At 43.4% G+C, this 22,847-nt stretch overlaps 1 protein-coding gene across 14 annotated transcripts in view; it reads right to left on the reverse strand.

Annotated features, from left to right (window-relative positions):
• UNC80 (unc-80 homolog, NALCN channel complex subunit) overlaps positions 1-22,847 on the reverse strand; it is a 160,464-nt gene that overhangs the window by 124,300 nt on the left and 13,317 nt on the right. For 13 of the 14 annotated variants that reach the window (XM_081189824.1, XM_081189832.1, XM_081189828.1 and 10 more), the window contains exons 3-8: positions 11,655-11,811; positions 10,350-10,681; positions 9,393-9,516; positions 8,325-8,398; positions 7,103-7,242; positions 1,872-2,133 (exon numbers count right to left, since the gene is read on the reverse strand). In XM_081189824.1, the coding sequence (XP_081045950.1) occupies positions 1,872-2,133; positions 7,103-7,242; positions 8,325-8,398; positions 9,393-9,516; positions 10,350-10,681; positions 11,655-11,811 (1,089 nt within the window). The remainder of the gene's footprint in view (positions 1-1,871; positions 2,134-7,102; positions 7,243-8,324; positions 8,399-9,392; positions 9,517-10,349; positions 10,682-11,654; positions 11,812-22,847) is intronic. The other variant, XM_081189822.1, reaches the window with a different exon arrangement.

Here is a 22,847-nt window from a genome sequence, read left to right on the forward strand (position 1 = left end):
CTTCTGGTGTGTAAGCATAGTGTAGGTTAGCACACATTTCTACAACAGGCAGCAGATCTACTGACCATCAATCAGATTCCCAAAAGCCAACAAAGTTGCGCTCCAGTTTAACTCGCAACAATGACTAAAAAAGGGAAACTGACTCCATTCAATTTCATCTTTCAGCTTCTCAAATGCCAACTGATATTATATTTGAAAAGCTAGACTGACAGATTTATGCTATATTATTCTTTTTTCTTCAGCCATAGAAAAGCTTCAATGTCTACTTGTGGCTACCAAAAGAGCCACTAGGGGGAGAGGAAATGTCTGCAAAAACCTGCAGAAAAAAGCAGGGAAAATAGGCAGATCCCCCATCTTTCATCCAAACCTGCTATAGCCTAGGTCAGGGCCGTCTTTAGCAGATGCGACACCAGGGTGCAAATATCCGCTCAGCGCCCCCAATTTACCACGGATAGTGGGGGGGGGGCAAAGCTGTGCACTGTCAGCCATCGAGGGGGGGGGGAACTCTCCCCCATGCCGCTGCAAGATCACTCTCCTTCCGCAATGCACCACTAAGCCCTATGGGAAAGACGACTCTCAACTAGGTTAAGCCAGATACACTTCCCTCATGCTGGCAGGGAAACGCATAATCTCTTTGCTTAGTTTACTTCCTTCCCCAAAATAAGAAATTCAGAGGTAGAGGGAAGCTGTGTAGGGTCTGTCCTGAAATAATTGCTGTGGGTGGGATAGCATTGACCAAGAGTAAAGTTTTATCTGAGCCCAATCCCTTTTTCTGCCTCTCGTTTTGGGAGCAATGGGAGGCTGATCTGCTAAGGCAGCTTTGCAAGAGTAAAGGAAAGGGATCCATTTTTATTCCGTTGCCCCCTTCAGTCAATCCCACCCCAAGGAACCTTTGCATGCTCCAATTTGCTGTAAATATCAGCTACCCACAGCCCTTATTCACTGTCATGGCACTAGTGTGGAGTTTGCATAGTTGGGTGTCTAAGAGACTGTCTCTCAGTTCCATAGCTGCTCTATTGGGGAAATAACATTTATTGGCCAGATCACACAGATAATGCATGCAACATATTTTTGTACATTCTAGAAATACTGCATGTGTAGTAAATATTACAGTTACACATACTTTTCACTACTTCTTTAAGTCTCTTCACTGTGTAATTGTTACTAATTAATGTACCCTGACAGGTCTGCAACCATTCAAACATACCTCATTGCAATTCTAAACTCATGTTTGGTTCTATACGTTCCTCTTTGAATGCAGTAATAGTGGTGAGTCAAGATATTTTATATCTGCTGCTTATAATACTAACTGGGTGCCTCTTTCCGTATCAGCTGCCAGTGCATTAACATCTTCTGCTGAAATCACCCTTCATTATACCTTTATCAGAGGTACACTATATGAAAACAAGGGAAAGGGCCTTTTGGGGGGGTGGTACCCCAATTATGGAATGCTCTCCTTAAAGAGACTTACCCGGTATCCCCCAGTGCAATGTTTTAGGAACCAGGCAAAAATATTTGTGTTCACTCAGTAATTTGAATGCTGTGTATGTTTCAAAAATTGAGTGGTTTTTAATGATTTTTTTTTACTGTTGTTACTGTTGTATTTTATTGTGCACTGCACTGAAATTGTCAATAGAACAGTGTAAAAATATTTTAAATAAATAAATCCTAAAAATCAAAGGAATATTTTGTTTATTTCCAAATGAACAAAAGAGCAGCAACCTAGAAAGACAGCTAAATTAGATGTGTACTTCTTCCCTGGTTGGTCTGAAATTCCGGCCAGGTTTCTGACCAGGCCATAAGACCTAAAACTATAGACATGTTAGCCACACCACCCCCCAAACCTTTGTGGGCTGTCCCGTTGTCCTTACCTGTGTTTTGTGAGTGTTCACCAGTGATGGAGCTGCTGCAACCATGGAACTGCTGCGAGGCCTGGGCAACGGTGGGACCTCTGGCTCAGGAGATTTCTCAGGCCTTTCCTCCAGCATATGCCGCAGCCTCTGGAGGTAATACATCAGGGACCACTGAGTGCCTTCCTCGGACCAGTGTGGCTGAAGTAGGCAGCGTAATACAGCCACGTCAAAGTAGGTAGCATACCGAGACTTTTGGCATGGTGGGATGACCAAAGACACCCTGTCACAAATGATAAAGAAACAAAAGCTTGGAACTATAGAAGCAGCCAGACTCCTAAGGGCTCCCAAGTACATCTTATTACAGGACAAGTCAAAGGACAAACTGCTTACTTCAGTCTGGAGAAAGCTGCTTAAGTTAATAGCAACCTTATTAGCAGAAGATATCAAATTCTAACCAGAAAAGCTTAACTCTGCAAGCTAAACATATAATTCGTATAAGGAAAATGGCATAAACTATTCTGTATTCAAGCTCTCTTGAACTATAGCTTTTCTATCAAAGCTTAAGGTCAAGGAGAAGAATAAAGAATGTGACTAATTGTGATTCCAAGGAAGGTTGTTTATTATTGTTGTTGTTGTTGTTGTTGTTGTTGTTGTTGTTGTTGTTGTTGTTGTATGTTTATACCCTGCTTACAGATTAAAATATGTACTACTATGAACTACCTGCATTTGCATCACTGCCAGTCAACCCTAAGCACCCTCTCCTATGCAAATCTGACCAGGCACCCACATATTAACCGTGTGATTAATTAATAAGTCACACCAGTTAATTGATTAGTGCTTCTAGCCCAGCTTTTGTGAACCCTAGATGTTGCGCTTCCAGTGAATTTTCCACAAGTGCTGAGCCCTTTCAAGAGCACTCGCCTGCCTGTGCTAAAGAGGGTCCCCAGATTGCTGCCAGAGTCATCTCCCTTTTCCCCAGGGTCTATTGCAGCTGAGGATGTACATCAATGCCAAAGGCTGCTGGAGAATAATGCAACATGAAGTCTGCCACACCAGGGCCAGCCCTGACATTTTGGCACCTGAGGTGAACCACAAAATGGTGTCGCCCCACCCATCAGGGATTAAGGGGCGAGTGAAGACCTACATCAGGAACAAGGGTGTGTGTGAAGAACTACTTTGGGGGCGGGGGGCGGGCGGGGGCAGTGCAGCGGTGGCAGCAGTAGACAATGCATTCCTTAGAGGCCAAATTTGCTGCCACTGTGGATCCTGACACCTGAGGTGGCTGCCTCACCTTGCCCCATAGTAGAAGTAGCTACACCTTCTGTTGGCTGGGACTGTTATGGAAGAGGATAAACTGCTGTCCTTTTTATGGAATGAAGATAAAAAATCAGGATTTAGTGAGAAAAAATCTAAATATCAAACAGAAATTTTGGAAGGGAAAACAAAACTTCTATCGAAGATGTATAATGTTTTACTGGAATGGGATACCAAAGACGAGGAAATTAAGGAGGTGATGGTAAAGTGGGCAATTGACCTGGGTTATAATATAGATTTTGATAAATGGACAAATTTATGGAATAAGGGAATGAAATTTACGGCATGTTCCACTTTAAGGGAGAACCTAGAAAAAATGATGTATAGGTGGTATATTACCCCAGTTAAATTAGTAAAAATGTATAAAATTTCCGAGCACAATTCAAAGTGTTGGTGCTGACCTTTAAAGCCCTAAACGGCCTCGGTCCAGTATACCTGAAGGAGCGTCTCCACCCCCATCATTCTGCCCGGACGCTGAGGTCCAGCGCCGAGGGCCTTCTGGCGGTTCCCTCATTGCGAGAAGCAAAGCTACAGGGAACCAGGCAGAGGGCCTTCTCGGTAGTGGCGCCCGCCCTGTGGAACGCCCTTCCAGCAGATGTCAAAGCGATAAATAACTACCTGACATTCAGAAGACATCTTAAGGCAGCCCTGTTCAGGGAAGTTTTTAACATGTGATATTTTACTGTATTTTTGGTTTTTATGGAAGCCGCCCAGAGTGGCTGGGGAGGCCCAGCCAGATGGGCGGGGTATAAATAATAAATTATTATTATTATTATTATTAAGGCTTGTTGGAAATGTAAAAGTAAAGATGGAGACCTATATCATATGTGGTGTACATGCGAGAAAATGAAAAGATTCTGGGAATTAATATACAGTGAATTAAAGAAAATCTTCAGGTATACCTTTCCAAAAAAGCCAGAGGCATTCTTATTAGGGATAATAGGGGACAAAATAAAAAAGATTGATCATAAGTTATTTCAGTACGCAGCGGTGGCAGCTAGGATTCTAGTAGTGCAAAAATGGAAGACATCAGAAATCCCAGCTGTTATGGAATGGCAGGTAAAACTATTCGAATGTACGGAATTAGTGAAAATGACACGTAGGATTAGAAACCAAAAAGGTTCAAAGTTTGTAGAAGAATGGAGCAAATTTGTTACATATATAGAAACTAACTGTAGAAGCTTAAGGACTACAGCAGGATTAACTTAACTCTTGTGATATATATATAAAGAATATGAAGAAACTGTAAAAGATAAGAAATAATAAGAAAACCACAACTGGGAAGGAGGTAAGTCGAGGCATGATCTAACACAATGTAGATAAGATGATACTATATATAACTGTAAAGAATATTGTATTTAATTTTTTATTTATTATTTCGTACTTATGTTTTCTTTTCTTTTCTTTTTTTGGAAAATGTTAATAAAAATTAATTAAAAAAAAAGGATGGTAGTCATGTTGGCTCATAAGGAAAACTCCAAAATTGCATCCCCTCCAACATTTCTCTGATGAAAATAGGGACGTCCCATTCCATAATGATAATTTTACTATTTATACCCCACACATCTTACTGGGTTGCTCCAGCCACTCTGGGCAGCTTCCAACATATATTAAAACATAATAAAACATTAAACATTAAGAAAACTTCCTTATGCAGGATTGGCTTCAGGTGGCTCAGGGGTCGAATAACTCCATACCCTCCAACATTTCTTCAATGAAAGTAGGGACATCGTAAATAAAAGTGGGGCATTCTGGAATCAAATCAGAAACTGAGACAGCTTCTCTAAATCAGGTATGTCCCTGGAAAATAGGGACACTTGGATGGTCTGAAATCAATATAAGGGTGATACTTTCATTAGGTCAACCAAAATGGTTTTTGTTTTTTTTAAAGGAATTCATGTGTGTTTTGTTATGTTCCCCCTCCAGTGATTAATCCGCTGGTATACTGTGATCTATTTTTAGTTGCTCTTTAATCTTGTTTGTAAATTGTTTTTAATGCTCTGTTATTTTATGGTTTTGTAAATTGCTTTGAGAATTTGTGCCGATAAAGCTGCATTGGTAGAGAAACAATAAACACTGGTGTTGGCACAAATCCCAAAACCTAAGAGTGTTTAATCCTTGCTGAGAAACAGATTGTGCATCTTACACCTTATTCTTCCCTATTCATGAGCACTAGGACAACATTAACATTAACAAACAGACTGAAAAATAATACAAAAAGTATATCTAATTTATTTGAGATTAAGAAAGTTAACAAACGGATAAGGATGCTCTGCTGGTTAAGAATCGTTACCTTATATTAATTTTTGCTGGGGCAGAAGTGGCCTTGCTAAAATTCCAGTCTACTTGTCATCAAAGACCCACCTCCCAGTTTTCTACATGTCACTCAGACTGTGGCTATGAACTCTGAGGATGACTCATTCTTTTGGACTGGGGACTACATTAGGGACAAATAGTAGACTACATATAGTATATTCAGAAACAGAACAGTTCAAAAAAAAAAAAGCTCAGGATATCTATCAAAAAGCCAATCTATGTTCTGTTGAATAAACCTGCCTTTAAAAAAATCTAGACATTTTCATGTCTTCTGAATTCTAATTTCAACTCTGTGCTGACTCAATTCAGTTACCACGACCCCCAAAGGCTGTGGATATAGCAATTTGGTTGAATTTGGTCTTCAAGGACAAAATAATTCCATGGATGTTGGGTTAGTAACTGGAGCAAACAACATTTATTTCTTCACTGCATGTTGCTAGGCAACAACTACCCCTCCCCCCCGTATCCAGTTGACTTTGTAGTGATCAATGAGTTCAGCAAATGAGGAGAAATTAATGACGCAGAATAGAGAGCCTGCCTGCAGCTTCATTGCCATAGCGACCGCCCAGCTCAGTTTCAGACACTGACTGCTTCATTTTTGCTGTCTAAAAACCAGTTCCTTCCTCCTTTGGGCACTCTGAACTAGCCTAAAAATAATCAAGTAAAGAGAGCTGCCCAAAAACTGTAGCTCAGCAGGAAAAAGAATATTTGATATATTTTTAAGAGTGTGTGTGTTTGTGTCTCCCCCCCCCCCTTCTGATGGTGTTTCCTGCTTGGCAGGGGGTTGGACTCGATGGCCCTTGTGGTCTATTCCAACTCTATGACTCTATGATTCTATGATTCTGTGTATATATTTGGGGAAAGTCTTCATTTCCACTCTCTGTGAGCATGGCACTACATCACAGAAGTTTCTTTTCAATGCTTTTTTCACAGAAAATAAGGTTCCTGGGTGGGGGAAGTCAGCTGTGGTCAGGACCAGGTCAGTAAACATGAATGCCTTGTTTCAGGCACTACGCTTCAAACATTTTTCTGAAAAATTAAAATGCTTGCCAGAGATTCTTGCAAGAGAAAGTGTCTTTGAATGTCGAAACAACAATTTGTGTTTCGATCCGCTTGGTAATGGCTTCAGCTTAAAACACGGTATCCTACAAGAGACCAACAACCCAGGGCCAAAACTTAAACGGGCAAGAAATAATGCCCCTCAGGAAGCTTTGAAGGGGACAAACTGAGAGGAAGGTGCCTGCCTCATTCGCAGCAATGCTGTGTGAGGAAGGAAAAGCAGTTCCCACAACACTGCTAGGGCATACGGAAGGCACCAACGTCCCACAGTCTCCACCAGAGCTGTATGTGAAGTGAAGTCCTGGAAGATAGCAAGGCCACCAATGAGGGCGGTGGGTGTTAAATTAGTGTTATATGCTATTCAACACACATTTTATAGTCCAAATACATTTCAAACAGAATCACACAACTGGAAGACTCCCATTTTAATATTTAGAACAGAAATAATCTTTCTCTGTCTTTTCTAACTGTGGGAAGTATCCTATGATCATAGAAGAAGGGGACAGGGATGGGGAGAAAAGAGAGACAAGGAGGAGCCCTTCTAGAAGATCAGCTTTTACCTAGGATAGGGGGGTCCTTTCTCCTGGGAGGCTTGGGATGACACACTTCCATCAATAGAATTCCCACGGTGGCAGCCCGAGAAAGCAGGCCTGGGGGGCACTGCATCTGCCTGGGGTGTTTCACACACTACCTGGAGCCCCTGTGGGTGCAAAAATATTTCACAGAGAGAAATGCAATCAAAATGTGCAGTTTGCTGTTCTGCCTAACATGTAATCCAAACTACTCTTGCTGTTAATCGGAGGAACTGAACATTCAGATGTCCTCCTTGAAAGCTTCACTGCAGGAATAATGGTTGAAGTCTGCATAATTAGGCTACACACTGAAACTGCAATCCTTTGCATAGTTTCTTGAGGGTAAAACCCACTGAAAGAAACTGCACTTGCTTTGAATGAAGCACACATATAAAAGACTGCACTGTAAGGATCTACTCCCATGGTGTAGCAGTGAGCTTGCCTTGCATCCATCATGCAGGAATCTTGTTGCTGTTTTCTACTTCACTCTGCTACACTATTTGCAAAATGAGGAGCGTGGTGGTGCAACTCTAGAGTGCAATTAAAGGGAAAGGAATTGGCTTTGACAGTCCATGTCAAGTGCACAGTTCAAACCTGTTCTTTGAAACAACTGTGTTCATGTAAAACTTGTTCTAGCTCTCTGATGTGTTATCTTTCTACGTGCAGAGCAACAATTCTTAGAGTGGTTAAACTGTTGTCCTCAGGCTTTTGTGGGGGAAGCCATGGCTGTTTAAAGTGGAATGATACTGGGATGGTTGGCAGCTCTCCCACACCTAGCATAGATCTGATCCAAGAAGGCTCCTATCTAGTTCATCATTCTGTTCTCACAGTGGCTGCTTATGAAACTTTCTTTCCCTGAAATCCTGAATAAAGGCCTGAACCTCTTACAGAGGGCAATCATTTAAAGCCAACCTTTGATGGCTGAGGTTAAGTGGATATGGATTAAGTGGATTTTAGCTTTTGTTATTTCAGGTTGTGCTAGGATTTAATTTGCATTATACAGCAAGCATTTGTTTAAAGTTATTCCACTTCTCTTGAGTTCCCAAAGGGACTGTGGTTGGTATTTGCACATTCGCCTGCCTAGAGGAGCAAGTGGGAAGAACAACCCATTCCTTTCCAGGATCGCTTCCTTCCCTGCAGTTCCTTAGCTCGCCCCCTGCCCCTCCCCTCCCTGTGATTCCAATAAAGATTGTACAGCCTCAGACATTACCTCTGTACGTCCAGCATCCACATTAGGAGATTCACATGTCAGAGTCTGGTTTTTCATTGGAGAACTCCTCTTTGCTGGCAAATGAAGAACTTGTTAGTAGGCAAGCTGTGTGACTCAAAGCACAGAAACACTGGAATTGGCTAAGAAGTGCATGCATTTTTAAATAAAACAAACAAAAACCTCTTGAATCATGCAAATGCAGCCTCCCAGGCTTCTCTATCAATCACTTCAGGCTCTCCCCAGGCTACAACCCTCACCAACCTTACTTCACACCCTCTTCTAGTGCTTTCACCTGGGTGGGAGGTGTCATTGAACTCTGATAATGCACAGGAGCCACCTGATTAACTCTGTCAGTGAAAGCCCTGTGGAAGGGCTTCAGTTTGTGCAATGGGGCATCTCCCCTCTCCTTCTCCTTGCACCTTTGAAATTAGCTGGGTGTGAACCCCCAGAACTGTATACGGGAGGGGGGAGTGTCGTTCCATTTGGCACTTTTGCAATAGTGCAGCAATGAATACCACCAAATGCCTCTTGATGGATGATAGAGAGGGTGTTTGAGTGTCTGTAGATAGTAGACTACTGAACAAAGATTACATTCACATGCACTGCTGCCCCTACTTTGCCTCTGGCCGCTAGAGTTGCCATATTTCAGAAAGTGAAAATCCAGACACAAAAGTTTTTTGGGGGCCAAAGTTGACATGGCATGCCATACATCTGGATTTTCTGGGAAGTCTTGCCGATTTCTGCCCAGACACTGCTTTTGACCACAGTATTCCAGGAAATTCTGGACATATGGCCACCCACCACTGTCATGTGTCCCCTGGAATGTTTCCCATGAGACATTGTGACCCTTGGTCTGGAAAAGGTTCCCCAGCTCTGTGTTAGGGACTTGGAGCCCTGTTAGATACTACATCTACTATTAAGAGGTGGTTCTCTTCAAAAGAATTTGCTATCGGTTCTTTGGTGGAAGTTTGAGGAAGCCTCTGAAACTCTATAACAGACACTTACCAGCTACTTCTCTATGACTTTCAGTTTCTAAGTACTTTTGCATGCATTAGCACAACCACAAACCTGTGATTATATTCCTGATGGGTTTAACCAGTGCAGTAAAGGCGGAAACTTCAGGTTGCCTGTGCTCCCACATCGGCTGCCAAATAACAAGGCCACTGGCCAGACGAAAAGTCAGATCAGATTCCTAAAAGGACACAAGAACATGGGGACACCTGTGGATCTGACGGAGAAGAGCACTGATATTTTTTATTTACACCCAGAGATTCCTTGTTCCAAAATCTCATAGGTAAAGTCCTTCTGTCCTATAAACCACTCTCTTATTCCATTTTACACATGGTTTATCCACCAAAGTGTGTGGACAATCATGGGGGTGGTATGTTGTGCACAAGGTGTCTTGTGACTGGGTTTGGGGTGCAGGCAGTGGGAGCAGCCATTGGCTCTGTGTTGCTGTAGTTGGGGAAGAGTATCTGAAGTTCTTATTGCTGGTTCCATGTTCACTCTCCAAAAATGTAATGCAATTCTACCTGTGATGAAGGTGGTAGAAATTGTAAGAATCATCTCATGCACCGAATAAACATTTTATACAGCAAAAAGAAAGAAAGAAAGAAAGAAAGAAAGAAAGAAAGAAAGAAAGAAAGAAAGAAAAGGGGTTGCTCCAAGGACTCTGCTACACCCTCCATTTGATACCCTGTGAGATACCATAGGAATGCCAGACATGAAAGATGGAATGGTTGCCCTTGTGGGTCCAGGCCTCCTCCAGAATCCTCCACAGCAGGATTTGGAGGGTTGTCCGACTTGAGCTTCCATGCTTCTGTCTGTATAAGTATGAGTGAACCTGAGGGAAATAAAGCAGGGACAAGGGGAACTCTGGGAGTGGTCGTGGAATCAGAGTGTCCCACAACACTGGAGATCTAGGAAGGAAACACAGTAGCCACTTCTGGACATTGTAAGTAATTTAATACTTTCTAGGCACGGGACAAGCAGAAGTGTTGACAAGCCTTTACTTTAAGCACTTACTTTGATCCTATGAACTAGTGGAGCAAACAAGAATACAAAGAGCTCCACTGTGGCCATTGAATTCTGAAAGAACTTCCTCCTGTTGTTCTCCTCCTCTTCATTGGTGCTGTCACGCCTTGGATGCCCTGGAGATCCCTGGTTTTCAATCTGGTGGATGAAAGCGCTGCTGCTCCCTCTCCAGCTTGATGCCCTGTCTCCTCCTCCTCCTCCTCCTCCTCCTCCTCCTCCTCCTCCAAAGCGGTCATTGCTGCAGTCTTGAGGAGCTTCTAGCAACATCCAGTGCAGAGTATGAAGCAGCTTCGTTTCTGCAACACCAAGTTTATCCTGATGTCCTAGATGAGAAAATACAGCAAGATGTTCTGGGTCTTCCCATGCACTGTTGTGGGATTTTGTCTTCTGGTGATATATTAGTTTTGCTATGGCTTATGTCGAAGCTACAAACATGAGTCTGACCAAACTGCGGGAGGCAGTGGAAGACAGGAGTGCCTGGCGTGCTCTGGTGCATGGGGTCACGAAGAGTCGGACACGACTAAATGACTAAACAACAACAACAACATGGCTTATGGCCGAGCAACATTTATTTTACTACTAGGCTACTAAAACTACTACTGCGATATAATTAATTGAAAGTTTAAATGTTCTCCTCCAGACCAAGGCCATGGGCTGTTACAATGTTCAGTCTTTATCTAGAAGTTCTCTCTAGCTTCCCCTCCCCCCATAATTTGATGTGTGTGTGTGTGTGTGTGTGTGTGTGTGTGTGTTCCTACTGGAAATAGGCTTTTGAATAGCAGGTAAAGGCAGGGTGACACATTATTTTTCTTCCACCCCTGATTCTTCACTCACAGTCATCCACCCAGAAGCAGCAAAGGGACCTAGGCATGTAATGTAAGGTTACCAGATTTTTTTAAATGAATCCAGGGACACTTTTCAACTTCAGTAGAATGATAGGATTTTGTCAGGGGACTGATTTGGAAATTCGGGGAATGTCCCTGGGAAACGGGAACGTCTGGTAACCTTAATGTAATGCCCAGATTGCCCTAAGACAATTTGTTTACCTAGTGGTGCCAGAGAAAGAAAACAAGACTTCTGGGCCCTTCTCAGGATAGATCTCCCAAACCCACATAGCTGAGAAATGAACAGGGTGTACCAGGAGTCATTCTGCTCAATCACAACCAACTGAAATCAAAAGGGGTAGGTAAATGCATCCCTTAGCCACAGCTTATCCTGCTTTGAGAACCATCAGTTTAAACTAGACAGAACATAATTAGGTTTTTAGCATAATAGCATCCTAACATGCGCACTGACCTAACTTGTTCCGATTGGAAAGCAGTGTCGCCGTGCAGTGAAGAACATGTGGTAAGGCAGCTTGGACCAGTTCCCAGCGAGAAATGCTCTGGATGGCTTCAGAAAGGGCCGGTGAAAGACCGTGCAACTTATTCTCAACCAAAACTCTTTCAAAGGACTAAAATGAAGGAGGAAAAAGGAAAAAACAATCCTATTACATGTTCTTGAAAGACTGAACATTTCTGCTTTGTATGAAAATAGTACCATAAGTAAATTTAATGAGGACAGTTCCATTCTTCACACAGGAAGTCTGATTGGCCCACGTTGCAATGGTGGACAGTGGGCACATTATCTCTGGAAACCATGTGCACATGCATGGAAACCCTTTTCAGCCCATTGCTCCTAGATTTAAGTACAGAGGGCTGACACACATCTGTCAATATGTCAGGAACTTCTGGGCCCTTGTTGGACTTCCATGAGCAGCCAGGTCATGGCTAATGGTCAGAGCTGATGAAAGTTGTAAGGGGTTGAACTTTTGTTTGTTTTGTTTGTTTCATGCATTTTGTATTTTCATGCTGTAAACCACCCTATGATTCTTGGGTGAAGGGTGGTATGTCAATTTAATTAACATCAACATCAACAGGGTGGCTATCTAAAGAACTTTTAACTGAATTAAGATTAAAAAAGGATGTGTACAAAAAATGGAAAAGGGGGGAAACCACCAAAGAGGAATTCAAACAAATAGCCAGCACGTGTAGACACAAAGTCAGAAAAGCTAAAGCACAGAATGAACTCAGGCTTGCTAGAGAGGTTAAAAGCAACAAAAAAGGCTTTTAGGGGTATGTTCGTAGCAAAAGGAAGAACAAAGAAACAGTGGGGTCACTCAGAGGAGAAGATGGTGAAATGCAAACAGGGGACACAGAAGGGGCTGAACTCCTCAATGCCTTCTTTGCCTCAGTCTTCTCCGATAAAGAAAACAATGCCCGACCTGAAGAATTTGGAGCAAATGATTCAGCAAAGGAAACACAGCCCAGAATAACTAAGGAGATAGTACAAGAATATTTGGCTAGTTTAGATGTATTCAAGTCTCCAGGGCCAGATGAACTGCATCCAAGAGTATTAAAAGAACTGGCAGATGTGATCTCAGAACCACTGGCAGTCATCTTTGAGAATTCCTGGAGAACAGGCGAAGTCCCGGCAGACTGGAGGAGGGCAAATGTTGTCCCTATTTTCAAAAAGGGGAAAAGAGAGGACCCAAATAATTACCGCCCAGTCAGTCTGACATCAATAGCAGGGAAGATTCTGGAGCAGATCATTAAGCAAACAGTCTGTGAGCACCTAGAAAGGAATGCTGTGATCACCAATAGTCAGCATGGATTTCTGAAAAATAAGTCATGTCAGACTAACCTGATCTCATTTTTTGACAGAATTACAAGCCTGGTAGATGAAGGGAACGCAGTGGATGTAGCCTACCTTGATTTCAGCAAGGCATTTGACAAGGTGCCCCATGATATTCTTGTAAAGAAGCTGGTAAAATGCGGTCTTGACTCTGCTACCACTCAGTGGATTTGTAACTGGCTGACTGACCGAACCCAAAGGGTGCTCATCAATGGTTCCTCTTCATCCTGGAGAAGAGTGACTAGTGGGGTGCCACAGGGTTCTGTCTTGGGCCCGGTCTTATTCAACATCTTTATCAACGACTTGGATGATGGACTCAAGGGCATCCTGATCAAATTTGCAGATGACACCAAACTGGGAGGGGTGGCTAACACCCCAGAGGACAGGATCACACTTCAAAACGACCTTGACAGATTTGAGAACTGGGCCAAAACAAACAAGATGAATTTTAACAGGGAGAAATGTAAAGTATTGCACTTGGGCAAAAAAAATGAGAGGCACAAATACAAGATGGGTGACACCTGGCTTGAGAGCAGTACATGTGAAAAGGATCTAGGAGTCTTGGTTGACCACAAACTTGACATGAGCCAACAGTGTGACGCGGCAGCTAAAAAAGCCAATGCAATTCTGGGCTGCATCAATAGGAGTATAGCATCTAGATCAAGGGAAGTAATAGTGCCACTGTATTCTGCTCTGGTCAGACCTCACCTGGAGTACTGTGTCCAGTTCTGGGCACCACAGTTCAAGAAGGACACTGACAAACTGGAACGTGTCCAGAGGAGGGCAACCAAAATGGTCAAAGGCCTGGAAACGATGCCTTATGAGGAACGGCTAAGGGAGCTGGGCATGTTTAGCCTGGAGAAGAGGAGGTTAAGGGGTGATATGATAGCCATGTTCAAATATATAAAAGGATGTCACATAGAGGAGGGAGAAAGGTTGTTTTCTGCTGCTCCAGAGAAGCGGACACGGAGCAATGGATCCAAACTACAAGAAAGAAGATTCCACCTAAACATTAGGAAGAACTTCCTGACAGTAAGAGCTGTTCGACAGTGGAATTTGCTGCCAAGGAGTGTGGTGGAGTCTCCTCCTTTGGAGGTCTTTAAGCAGAGGCTTGACAACCATATGTCAGGAGTGCTCTGATGGTGTTTCCTGCTTGGCAGGGGGTTGGACTCGATGGCCCTTGTGGTCTCTTCCAACTCTATGATTCTATGATTCTATGATTCTATGAACATCAGCAGCAGCAGCAGCAGCAGCAGTGTTTGCTTCAGGAAACCCATCAAAACATTTGCATTTGCTTGGCACTGTCCTAAGATATTTTTGTGAAAGGATAAAAGCCCAACCATTCAAAGTGCTGTTTTTGACCTAAAAACTTCACAGGGCAGTTCACAACATAAAAATGCAAAATGAGAATAGAAAAAAACCTAAAAAGACAAAAACTAACCAATAACCCCCTTCCCTCAATGATTTAGAAGAGCCACTTATACCCTTCTTCAAGGCCTGTCTATAAGGCCAGTTTTGTTGGCTGGCACAAGAAACAGGCTTCTGTGGAGGTCCAAGATTATGTAACCGTGGAGCCCCCCCCCCAACTCTGCAAATTTTAAAGCGGGTGTTTTAAACCTATGGGGGGGGGAAACTAGCTTTTTCCTAACCTATGCCTTTATTAAATGAGTGAGAGCTGTTTTAGAATGTGTATCATTTTAAAGTGCTGAATCTGTCCTGCCTGCTGTTTTATTTATTTTTAACCAGGCTATGTTTTTAAATTATTATGTACTGCCGCCATTTAAATTGCCTAGTTTCGTTTTCAATGGTATTGTGTTCATTGATATGTAAAGCTGTCTCTGTGTGGGCAACTTCACAAAAGGCAGCTTATAAATAAGTTTATAAGTAAACAAATCAGACTTTGATTGGAAATCGTCCTGTCAGTGCTGAAATTTTGATTGCTAGCAAGTGTAAATACCCCCCCCCCAAAAAAAACCCTTCAGTTAAAGAACAGCTACCAGGAAGCCACTGTGGGGTAGCATAAACGGATAAATTAACATAAATCAATGGTCTCCACAGAGGCGCCAACTCCTAGGGGCTGAGGGGGCTTTGCCCCCCAATAAAATATTTGAGGGGGCTATCCTCCCCAAGTTGATGGGCATTGCCATTCAAATTGTGTGCGCGCACCATGTCATGTGATCAATTATGTGGGGCAGGGCTTACCTGCCCCCCCAATCTTTTATTCAAGTTGGCACCCCTGAGTCTCCCCCTGTTTCCTTTTGGAACAAATTTATAAGGTGTAATAGAAAAGAACATTTTGAGCTTACCCACACATTTGTTCAGCAATTTCTTTTAACACTCCATGACCGAACATTTCTCTTTTTTTTTCCCCCAGACCTTTCCCCATAAAAACCTGCTCTTGAAAGCTGATTTGGAGCAAACATCAGTTTTCATTTTCCATGGTTTGTCGCTTGCTCTGATTGAGCCTTAAAGAGCAGGTTTTTGCAGGAAAAGCTCTAGGGTAAAAATAAAGAGGGTGCTTGGACTTAGAGCTTTAAATCATGGATTGTGACTGGAAAGAGTGGGGGAAAGTAAGTGTGGACAAGCCCTTTGCTTGCTTTTTAAACACAGGATAGCGTGTTTGAACAAGGCTTTTCATTCATGCAAGACTCTCATATATTAATCAGCAGGGAATAGTAGCAATACTTGGTTAAGAAATTTTCAGGACATTTTAAAACTGCAATGTCGCTCAGTTGGTTGGAGCATGTTGTTGATAATTCCAATGTTGCAGGACATAGAATCATAGAGTTGGAAGAGACCACAAGGGCCATCGAGTCCAACCCCCTGCCAAGCAGGAAACACCATCAGAGCACTCCTGACATATGGTTGTCAAGCCTCTGCTTAAAGACCTCCAAAGGAGGAGACTCCACCACACTCCTTGGCAGCAAATTCCACTGTCGAACAGCTCTTACTGTCAGGAAGTTCTTCCTAATGTTTAGGTGGAATCTTCTTTCTTGTAGTTTGGATCCATTGCTCCGTGTCCGCTTCTCTGGAGCAGCAGAAAACAACCTTTCTCCCTCCTCTATGTGACATCCTTTTATATATTTGAACATGGCTATCATATCACCCCTTAACCTCCTCTTCTCCAGGCTAAACATGCCCAGCTCCCTTAGCTGTTCCTCATAAGGCATCGTTTCCAGGCCTTTGACCATTTTGGTTGCCCTCCTCTGGACACATTCCAGTTTGTCAGTGTCCTTCTTGAACTGTGGTGCCCAGAACTGGACACAGTACTCCAGGTGAGGTCTGACCAGAGCAGAATACAGTGGCACTATTACTTCCCTTGATCTAGATGCTATACTCCTATTGATGCAGCCCAGAATTGCATTGGCTTTTTTAGCTGCCGCGTCACACTGTTGGCTCATGTCAAGTTTGCGGTCAACCAAGACTCCTAGATCCTTTTCACATGTACTGCTCTCAAGCCAGGTGTCACCCATCTTGTATTTGTGCCTCTCATTTTTTTTGCCCAAGTGCAATACTTTACATTTCTCCCTGTTAAAGTTCATCTTGTTTGTTTTGGCCCAGTTCTCAAATCTGTCAAGGTCGTTTTGAAGTGTGATCCTGTCCTCTGGGGTGTTAGCCACCCCTCCCAGTTTGGTGTCATCTGCAAATTTGATCAGGATGCCCTTGAGTCCATCATCCAAGTCGTTGATAAAGATGTTGAATAAGACCGGGCCCAAGACAGAACCCTGTGGCACCCCACTAGTCACTCTTCTCCAGGATGAAGAGGAACCATTGATGAGAACCCTTTGGGTTCGGTCAGTCAGCCAGTTACAAATCCACTGAGTGGTAGCATAGTCAAGACCGCATTTTACCAGCTTCTTTACAAGAATATCATGGGGCACCTTGTCAAATGCCTTGCTGAAATCAAGGTAGGCTACATCCACTGCGTTCCCTTCATCTACCAGGCTTGTAATTCTGTCAAAAAATGAGATCAGGTTAGTCTGACATGACTTATTTTTCAGAAATCCATGCTGACTATTGGTGATCACAGCATTCCTTTCTAGGTGCTCACAGACTGTTTGCTTAATGATCTGCTCCAGAATCTTCCCTGGTATTGATGTCAGACTGACTGGGCGGTAATTATTTGGGTCCTCTCTTTTCCCCTTTTTGAAAATAGGGACAACATTTGCCCTCCTCCAGTCTGCCGGGACTTCGCCTGTTCTCCAGGAATTCTCAAAGATGACTGCCAGTGGTTCTGAGATCACATCTGCCAGTTCTTTTAATACTCTTGGATGCAGTTCATCTGGCCCTGGAGACTTGAATACATCTAAACTAGCCAAATATTCTTGTACTATCTCCTTAGTTATTCTGGGCTGTGTTTCCTTTGCTGAATCATTTGCTCCAAATTCTTCAGGTCGGGCATTGTTTTCTTTATCGGAGAAGACTGAGGCAAAGAAGGCATTGAGGAGTTCAGCCCTTTCTGTGTCCCCTGTTTGCATTTCTCCATCTTCTCCTCTGAGTGACCCCACTGTTTCTTTGTTCTTCCTTTTGCTACGAACATACCCCTAAAAGCCTTTTTTGTTGCTTTTAACCTCTCTAGCAAGCCTGAGTTCATTCTGTGCTTTAGCTTTTCTGACTTTGTGTCTACACGTGCTGGCTATTTGTTTGAATTCCTCTTTGGTGGTTTCCCTCCTTTTCCATTTTTTGTACACATCCTTTTTTAATCTTAACTCAGTTAAAAGTTCTTTAGATAGCCACCCTGGCTTCTTTAGGCACCTTCCATGTTTCCGTCTCATTGGTATTGCCTGACGTTGTGCTTTTACTATCTCCCTCTTAACAAACTCCCAGCCATCATGAACTCCCTTTCCTTTTAGTATTACTGTCCATGGGATCTCACCCAGCACTTCCCTAAGTTTTATGAAGTCGGCTTTCTTAAAGTCAAGAAATTGAGTTCTAGTATGCTTGGCTGCTCCTTTCCGCTGTATAGTAAACTTCAGAAGAGCATGATCACTCGCGCCTAATGATCCTTCCACTTCTACCCCACTAACCAGGTCATCAACATTGGTTAGGACCAGATCTAAAATGGCTATTCCTCTTGTTGCTTCTCCCACTTTCTGGACAATGAAGTTGTCTGCAAGGCCAGTGAGGAATCTGTTTGACCTTATGCTCTTGGCTGAGTTTGACATCCAACAAATATCCGGGTAATTGAAGTCCCCCATTACTACTATCTCCCTTCCTTTTGCATGCTTGGCCATCTGTTCCAGGAAGGCATCATCTATGTCCTCTGTTTGGCTTGGGGATCTATAGTAAACTCCCACAATGAGGTCTCTGTTATTCTTCTCTCCCTTAATTTTGACCCAAATGCTCTCACTTTGGCTTTGAGGTTCTAAATCTTGGATCTCTTCACAGGTATACACATCCCTGACATATAACGCCACTCCTCCTCCTTTCTTGTCTGGTCTGTTTCTCTGAAATAGATTGTATCCCCCCCCATTATTACATTCCAATCGTGGGACTTATCCCACCGGGTTTCAGTGATGCCTATTATGTCATATTTAGTTTGCCATACCAAGAGCTCAAGCTCATCTTGTTTATTTCCCATGCTTTGCGCATTAGTGTACAGACATTGAAGTCCATTAATCATTCCCCCGTGTCTCTTATTTAAGGATTTTTTCCTCCCACCACTAGGTCTGCGTGCTGTTTGCTCCATTTGGTCTATGACATTTGAATGACCATCTTCATCAATTGATAAGACTCCTACCTTCAGGAGCACTGTCTCCCTCCCCCATATTAGTCAGTTTAAAGCCCTCCTGATGAGGTTTCTGAGATTTTTGGCAAAAACATTTCTCCCAACCGTTGTGAGGTGCAGCCCAACGCTTGCCAGAAGTCCATCTTCAAGAAACTGCAGTCCGTGATCTAAGAATCCAAACCGTTCCTGTTTACACCATTTGCGAAGCCAGCTGTTCACTTCCACTATTTTTCCCTCTCTCCCTGGGCCACGTCGTTCAACTGGGAGGACAGATGAGATGACAATTTGTGCATTTAGTTGCTTCACTTTCCTGCCGAGAGCCTCGTAGTCTCTTTTGATCTTCTGGAGACTATTGCTTGCAGTGTCATTGGTTCCCACATGAACCAAGAGGAAGGGGTATTCGTCAGTGGGTTTTATGATTCCTTGCAGTCGTTCAGTTACATCTTGGATCTTAGCCCCAGGGAGACAGCACACTTCCCGAGACATCTTGTCAGGCCCACAGATCACTGCTTCTGTTCCCCTCAGTAGGGAATCCCCTATCACCACTACACGCCTCCTCTTAGGTTTGGTCGGGGTTCTTCCATGAGCTGTCCGTTCCAAGGTCGCCTGCACATTCCCTGAGGACTGACTTTGCTGCTCGTCTTCATATACCTGATCGACTGTAATGAGGGAGAGATCCTCAAATGGAGTCTGCTCTTCGTCTTCCATGCTAGGGGAGAGGACCTCAAAGCGATTGTGTATTTCTAAACAATCAGAGCGAACCCTGGGCCTCCTACTTCTTTGAGTCACGTTTCTCCATATATCTGGCTCCTGTGTTGGTGAACCAGCCTCCTTCTCAGGGGAGTCCCCTGTCTCCTCCTTGGTGGAGACGGTGTGCTCTGTTGCTTCCAAGAAGAGCTCCAGCTCTCTAATTCTTTGGAGCGTAGCTACACGTTCCTCCAGTTGCTGGACTTTGTCTTTTAAGAGGGCAATCAACATGCAATTGCTGCAGGTAAAGCTGCCTGCAACCTTTGGCAAGATGGCAAACATTGCGCAGGAACCGCATGCGACTGCAGCTGTTTCCTCCCCCTCCATGTTGAGAACGTGTCGTTGGGGGTGGCTACAGCGGTCCTCCATCATAAAAAGCGTGAAGACAGGACAAATAACTCCCCCCGCAAAAAAAACCAACCTAGGTCTCCCCCAACAAACGTTTGAGACTAGCTCCCCTAAAAGATGGATCTAACTGGACTTCCGGAGGCGTCACGAAACGGCAATGGCGGTCCCCTTTGCGCTGTGAAGGGGAGCTCCGCAGAAACGGGTCGTCCGCTACGGCAAAGCGGAGACCCATAAAGATAAACCACAGGCAGAGTGAGCCTGTGGCCGTGGGACTCGGCGGGCACCAGAAGCCCCCCCCGAAACGAAGAAGGAACCCTGTAAGGGGCTCCGGAACGTGGAAGGGGGAGCGGTGCTGTGAGTTGATCGCTCTTTCTGCGGAAGTGAAGCCGCGCGGCTGCTGCCGATGAGCGCTGACCTTTTTTCCTGGAACATCAGACTCCAAACTACAAACCCATGAGTAGGGGAACTTAAAAATTTTGGGACTAAAGTGATTGAATTTGTCTGAAAGCGGGAGACGCAACCAGGAAGTCCGTCTCCCAGCCGTGCTTAAAGAATTAAAGTAAAGACTTTGACAAGCTGGAAGCGCTTTAAAAAGGGCTTTAAAAGTGTGGATTATCGTGCAACAATTGAATTTGCTTTTAAGAAACTAAGAGAGACAATTTTGTTTTACTTTTGTTGGTGTTGGATTGGACTTTCCCCCTCCTTTGTGGATTTATAAATGACGGAGAAGCCCAAAGTCACGGGCTGCCAGGAGAAAAAAGAACTGTCAAATTGCTGAAACTGTTTTACTATTGAAAGTGCTACATTGGAGCGTTACAGTTTGGATACAAATGGGGAAACTGTTTCTCGCAGCTCTTTAGAGACTTTGTTTCACCTTGGGGAAAGTTCTGCATGCCAAAAGGAAGCTGAAGGATCCTTTCAATGTGTTTTTAACTGCTGGGACTTTAATGGCGGAATAACTTTTTCTTTCTTCTGAAGTACTGCTGCACTCCCCCTAGAGGATTTTGGATTTACAACTGTCTGGGAATTGTGTTTTGTTTTGATTCTTTGCTGCCTTGTTGTTTACTCTCTGGAACTGTCTTTCCCATGGGACTGCACATAGCCTGACCTTGGCACGTAGACAGGATTGGAATGAGTGGTGCGGGAAAAACAAGATTGGCTAAAGCGAAAGCTAAACAACTGGTACAAACAACTCTGACTCCTCAGCCACGCAGATCATCTGTCCCAGCTGTTTTAGGGATACAAGAAGGAGAAGTTGAGCAGACATCATTAGAGGATATGGCTGCAGGAGGATCTGCAGCAGTCTTAGAACAAATTTTGGGACAATTGGAAAGTCTAAATAAGAAGGCGGATGAGCATTCGTCCAAAATTGACCAAGCTACAGCCACTATTAGTAAATTGACTGAACAAGTTGCTCAACATACACAAGCAATTGGGAACCTTCAGGAAGCAACTGCAGAAAACCGCAAATTGGCTGAGGAAGCTAATCAAAAAGCCGTGGAAGCCAATCAGAAGGCCGAGGCAATACAGGTGGAGGTAAAACCTTTACACAAACAGATTAGTGAACAGCAGGCTTACCTGTCTATGGTTGAACTGAGAAATAGGGAAAATAATCTCAGATTGAGAGCCATCCCAGAACTTGAACAGGGGGATTTGATTGGCTATCTGACATCAGAATTTTCAAAGTTCTGGGGTATAGAAGAAGACAAGGATTTTAAAATCGTAAGTGCTTTTAGATTGGGAAGAGTGGTGAGGAAGGACAGATCCAGAGACTGTTTGATCATTTTGAGATCCAAGCAAGAGAGAGACAAAATACTAGGCCTTCACTTTGAAAAATCACTTGTTATTCAAGGCACCAGAGCAGAAATCTACAAAGATATTCCGAAACAACTCTTGGACCTTAGAGCTACATACACAGAATTAACAAGACTACTGAAAGGCAATTCAATTCCCTTTAGGTGGGAATTTCCTCAAGGATTATCCTTCAACTTCAAAGGAAAGAAAGTTAAAATCAAAACAGCAGAAGATCAACAAAAATTTGTGAACGACCACGGAGAGGACCTTCAGAAAGGGACTGTAGGACCTGGGTCTTGGCCACCACCACATCCTATACCTACACCCTCGGGTCAGGAAGACCCAAAGGAGGAGACGCCACCACAAGACTAAAAGATTGATCCAGGATGTTGGTCTGCAGCTTCTTAGCTGGAATATAAATGGAGGAAATTCCCCGGAAAAAAGGAGAAGAATATTTCACATATTGAAGAAAGAACAATTGGACATTATTTGCTTGCAGGAAACCCATGTGACTAGGCTCCACAGAAAGATGTTAATTAACAAAAGACTAGGCCAAGAATTTATTTCATCAGACAGAGTCAAAAAAAGAGGAGTGGTGATCTATGCAAAGGAGAGCCTATCACCAAAGTTTTTATTCAAAGATGAGCAAGGAAGAATTTTGGCAATTGAGATTCAGACTCAAGGAGAAAAGTTTTTGATATTAGGAATATATGCACCGAATGAGGGGAAATCAGAATTTTACAAGAAACTGCATGAGACCATGCTGGATTATTTGGACTATAGCAACATCATCATGATGGGAGACATGAATGGGGTGGTCTCCACAAACATGGACAAGTCACAAAATCAAAACTTAACAAAAGAAGGCAGACTACCTAAAACTTTTTTTGAACTGACAATATGGACTTGGTTGACATTTGGAGGATAAAGAACCCCCTAGGAAAAGAAGGAACATTCTTTTCTGAAGCCCATCTGTCATGGACAAGAATCGACCAAATATGGATAACTAGAGGGCTGGCACCTAAGACTAGAAAAGTGGAAATCTGCCCAAAAACCTGCTCCGACCATAACACTATGAAAGTGGAAATGAGACTTACTCCAATCGGTTCCTTCAGATGGAAAATGAATGACACCTTGTTAAGAGATCAGAAGATTGTGAAGAAGGCCCAAAGGACTTTAAAAGACTATTTTGAAATAAA

This window comes from Podarcis bocagei (genome assembly GCF_964188305.1).
Source record: "Podarcis bocagei genome assembly, chromosome: 1".
Taxonomy (NCBI): domain Eukaryota; kingdom Metazoa; phylum Chordata; class Lepidosauria; order Squamata; family Lacertidae; genus Podarcis; species Podarcis bocagei.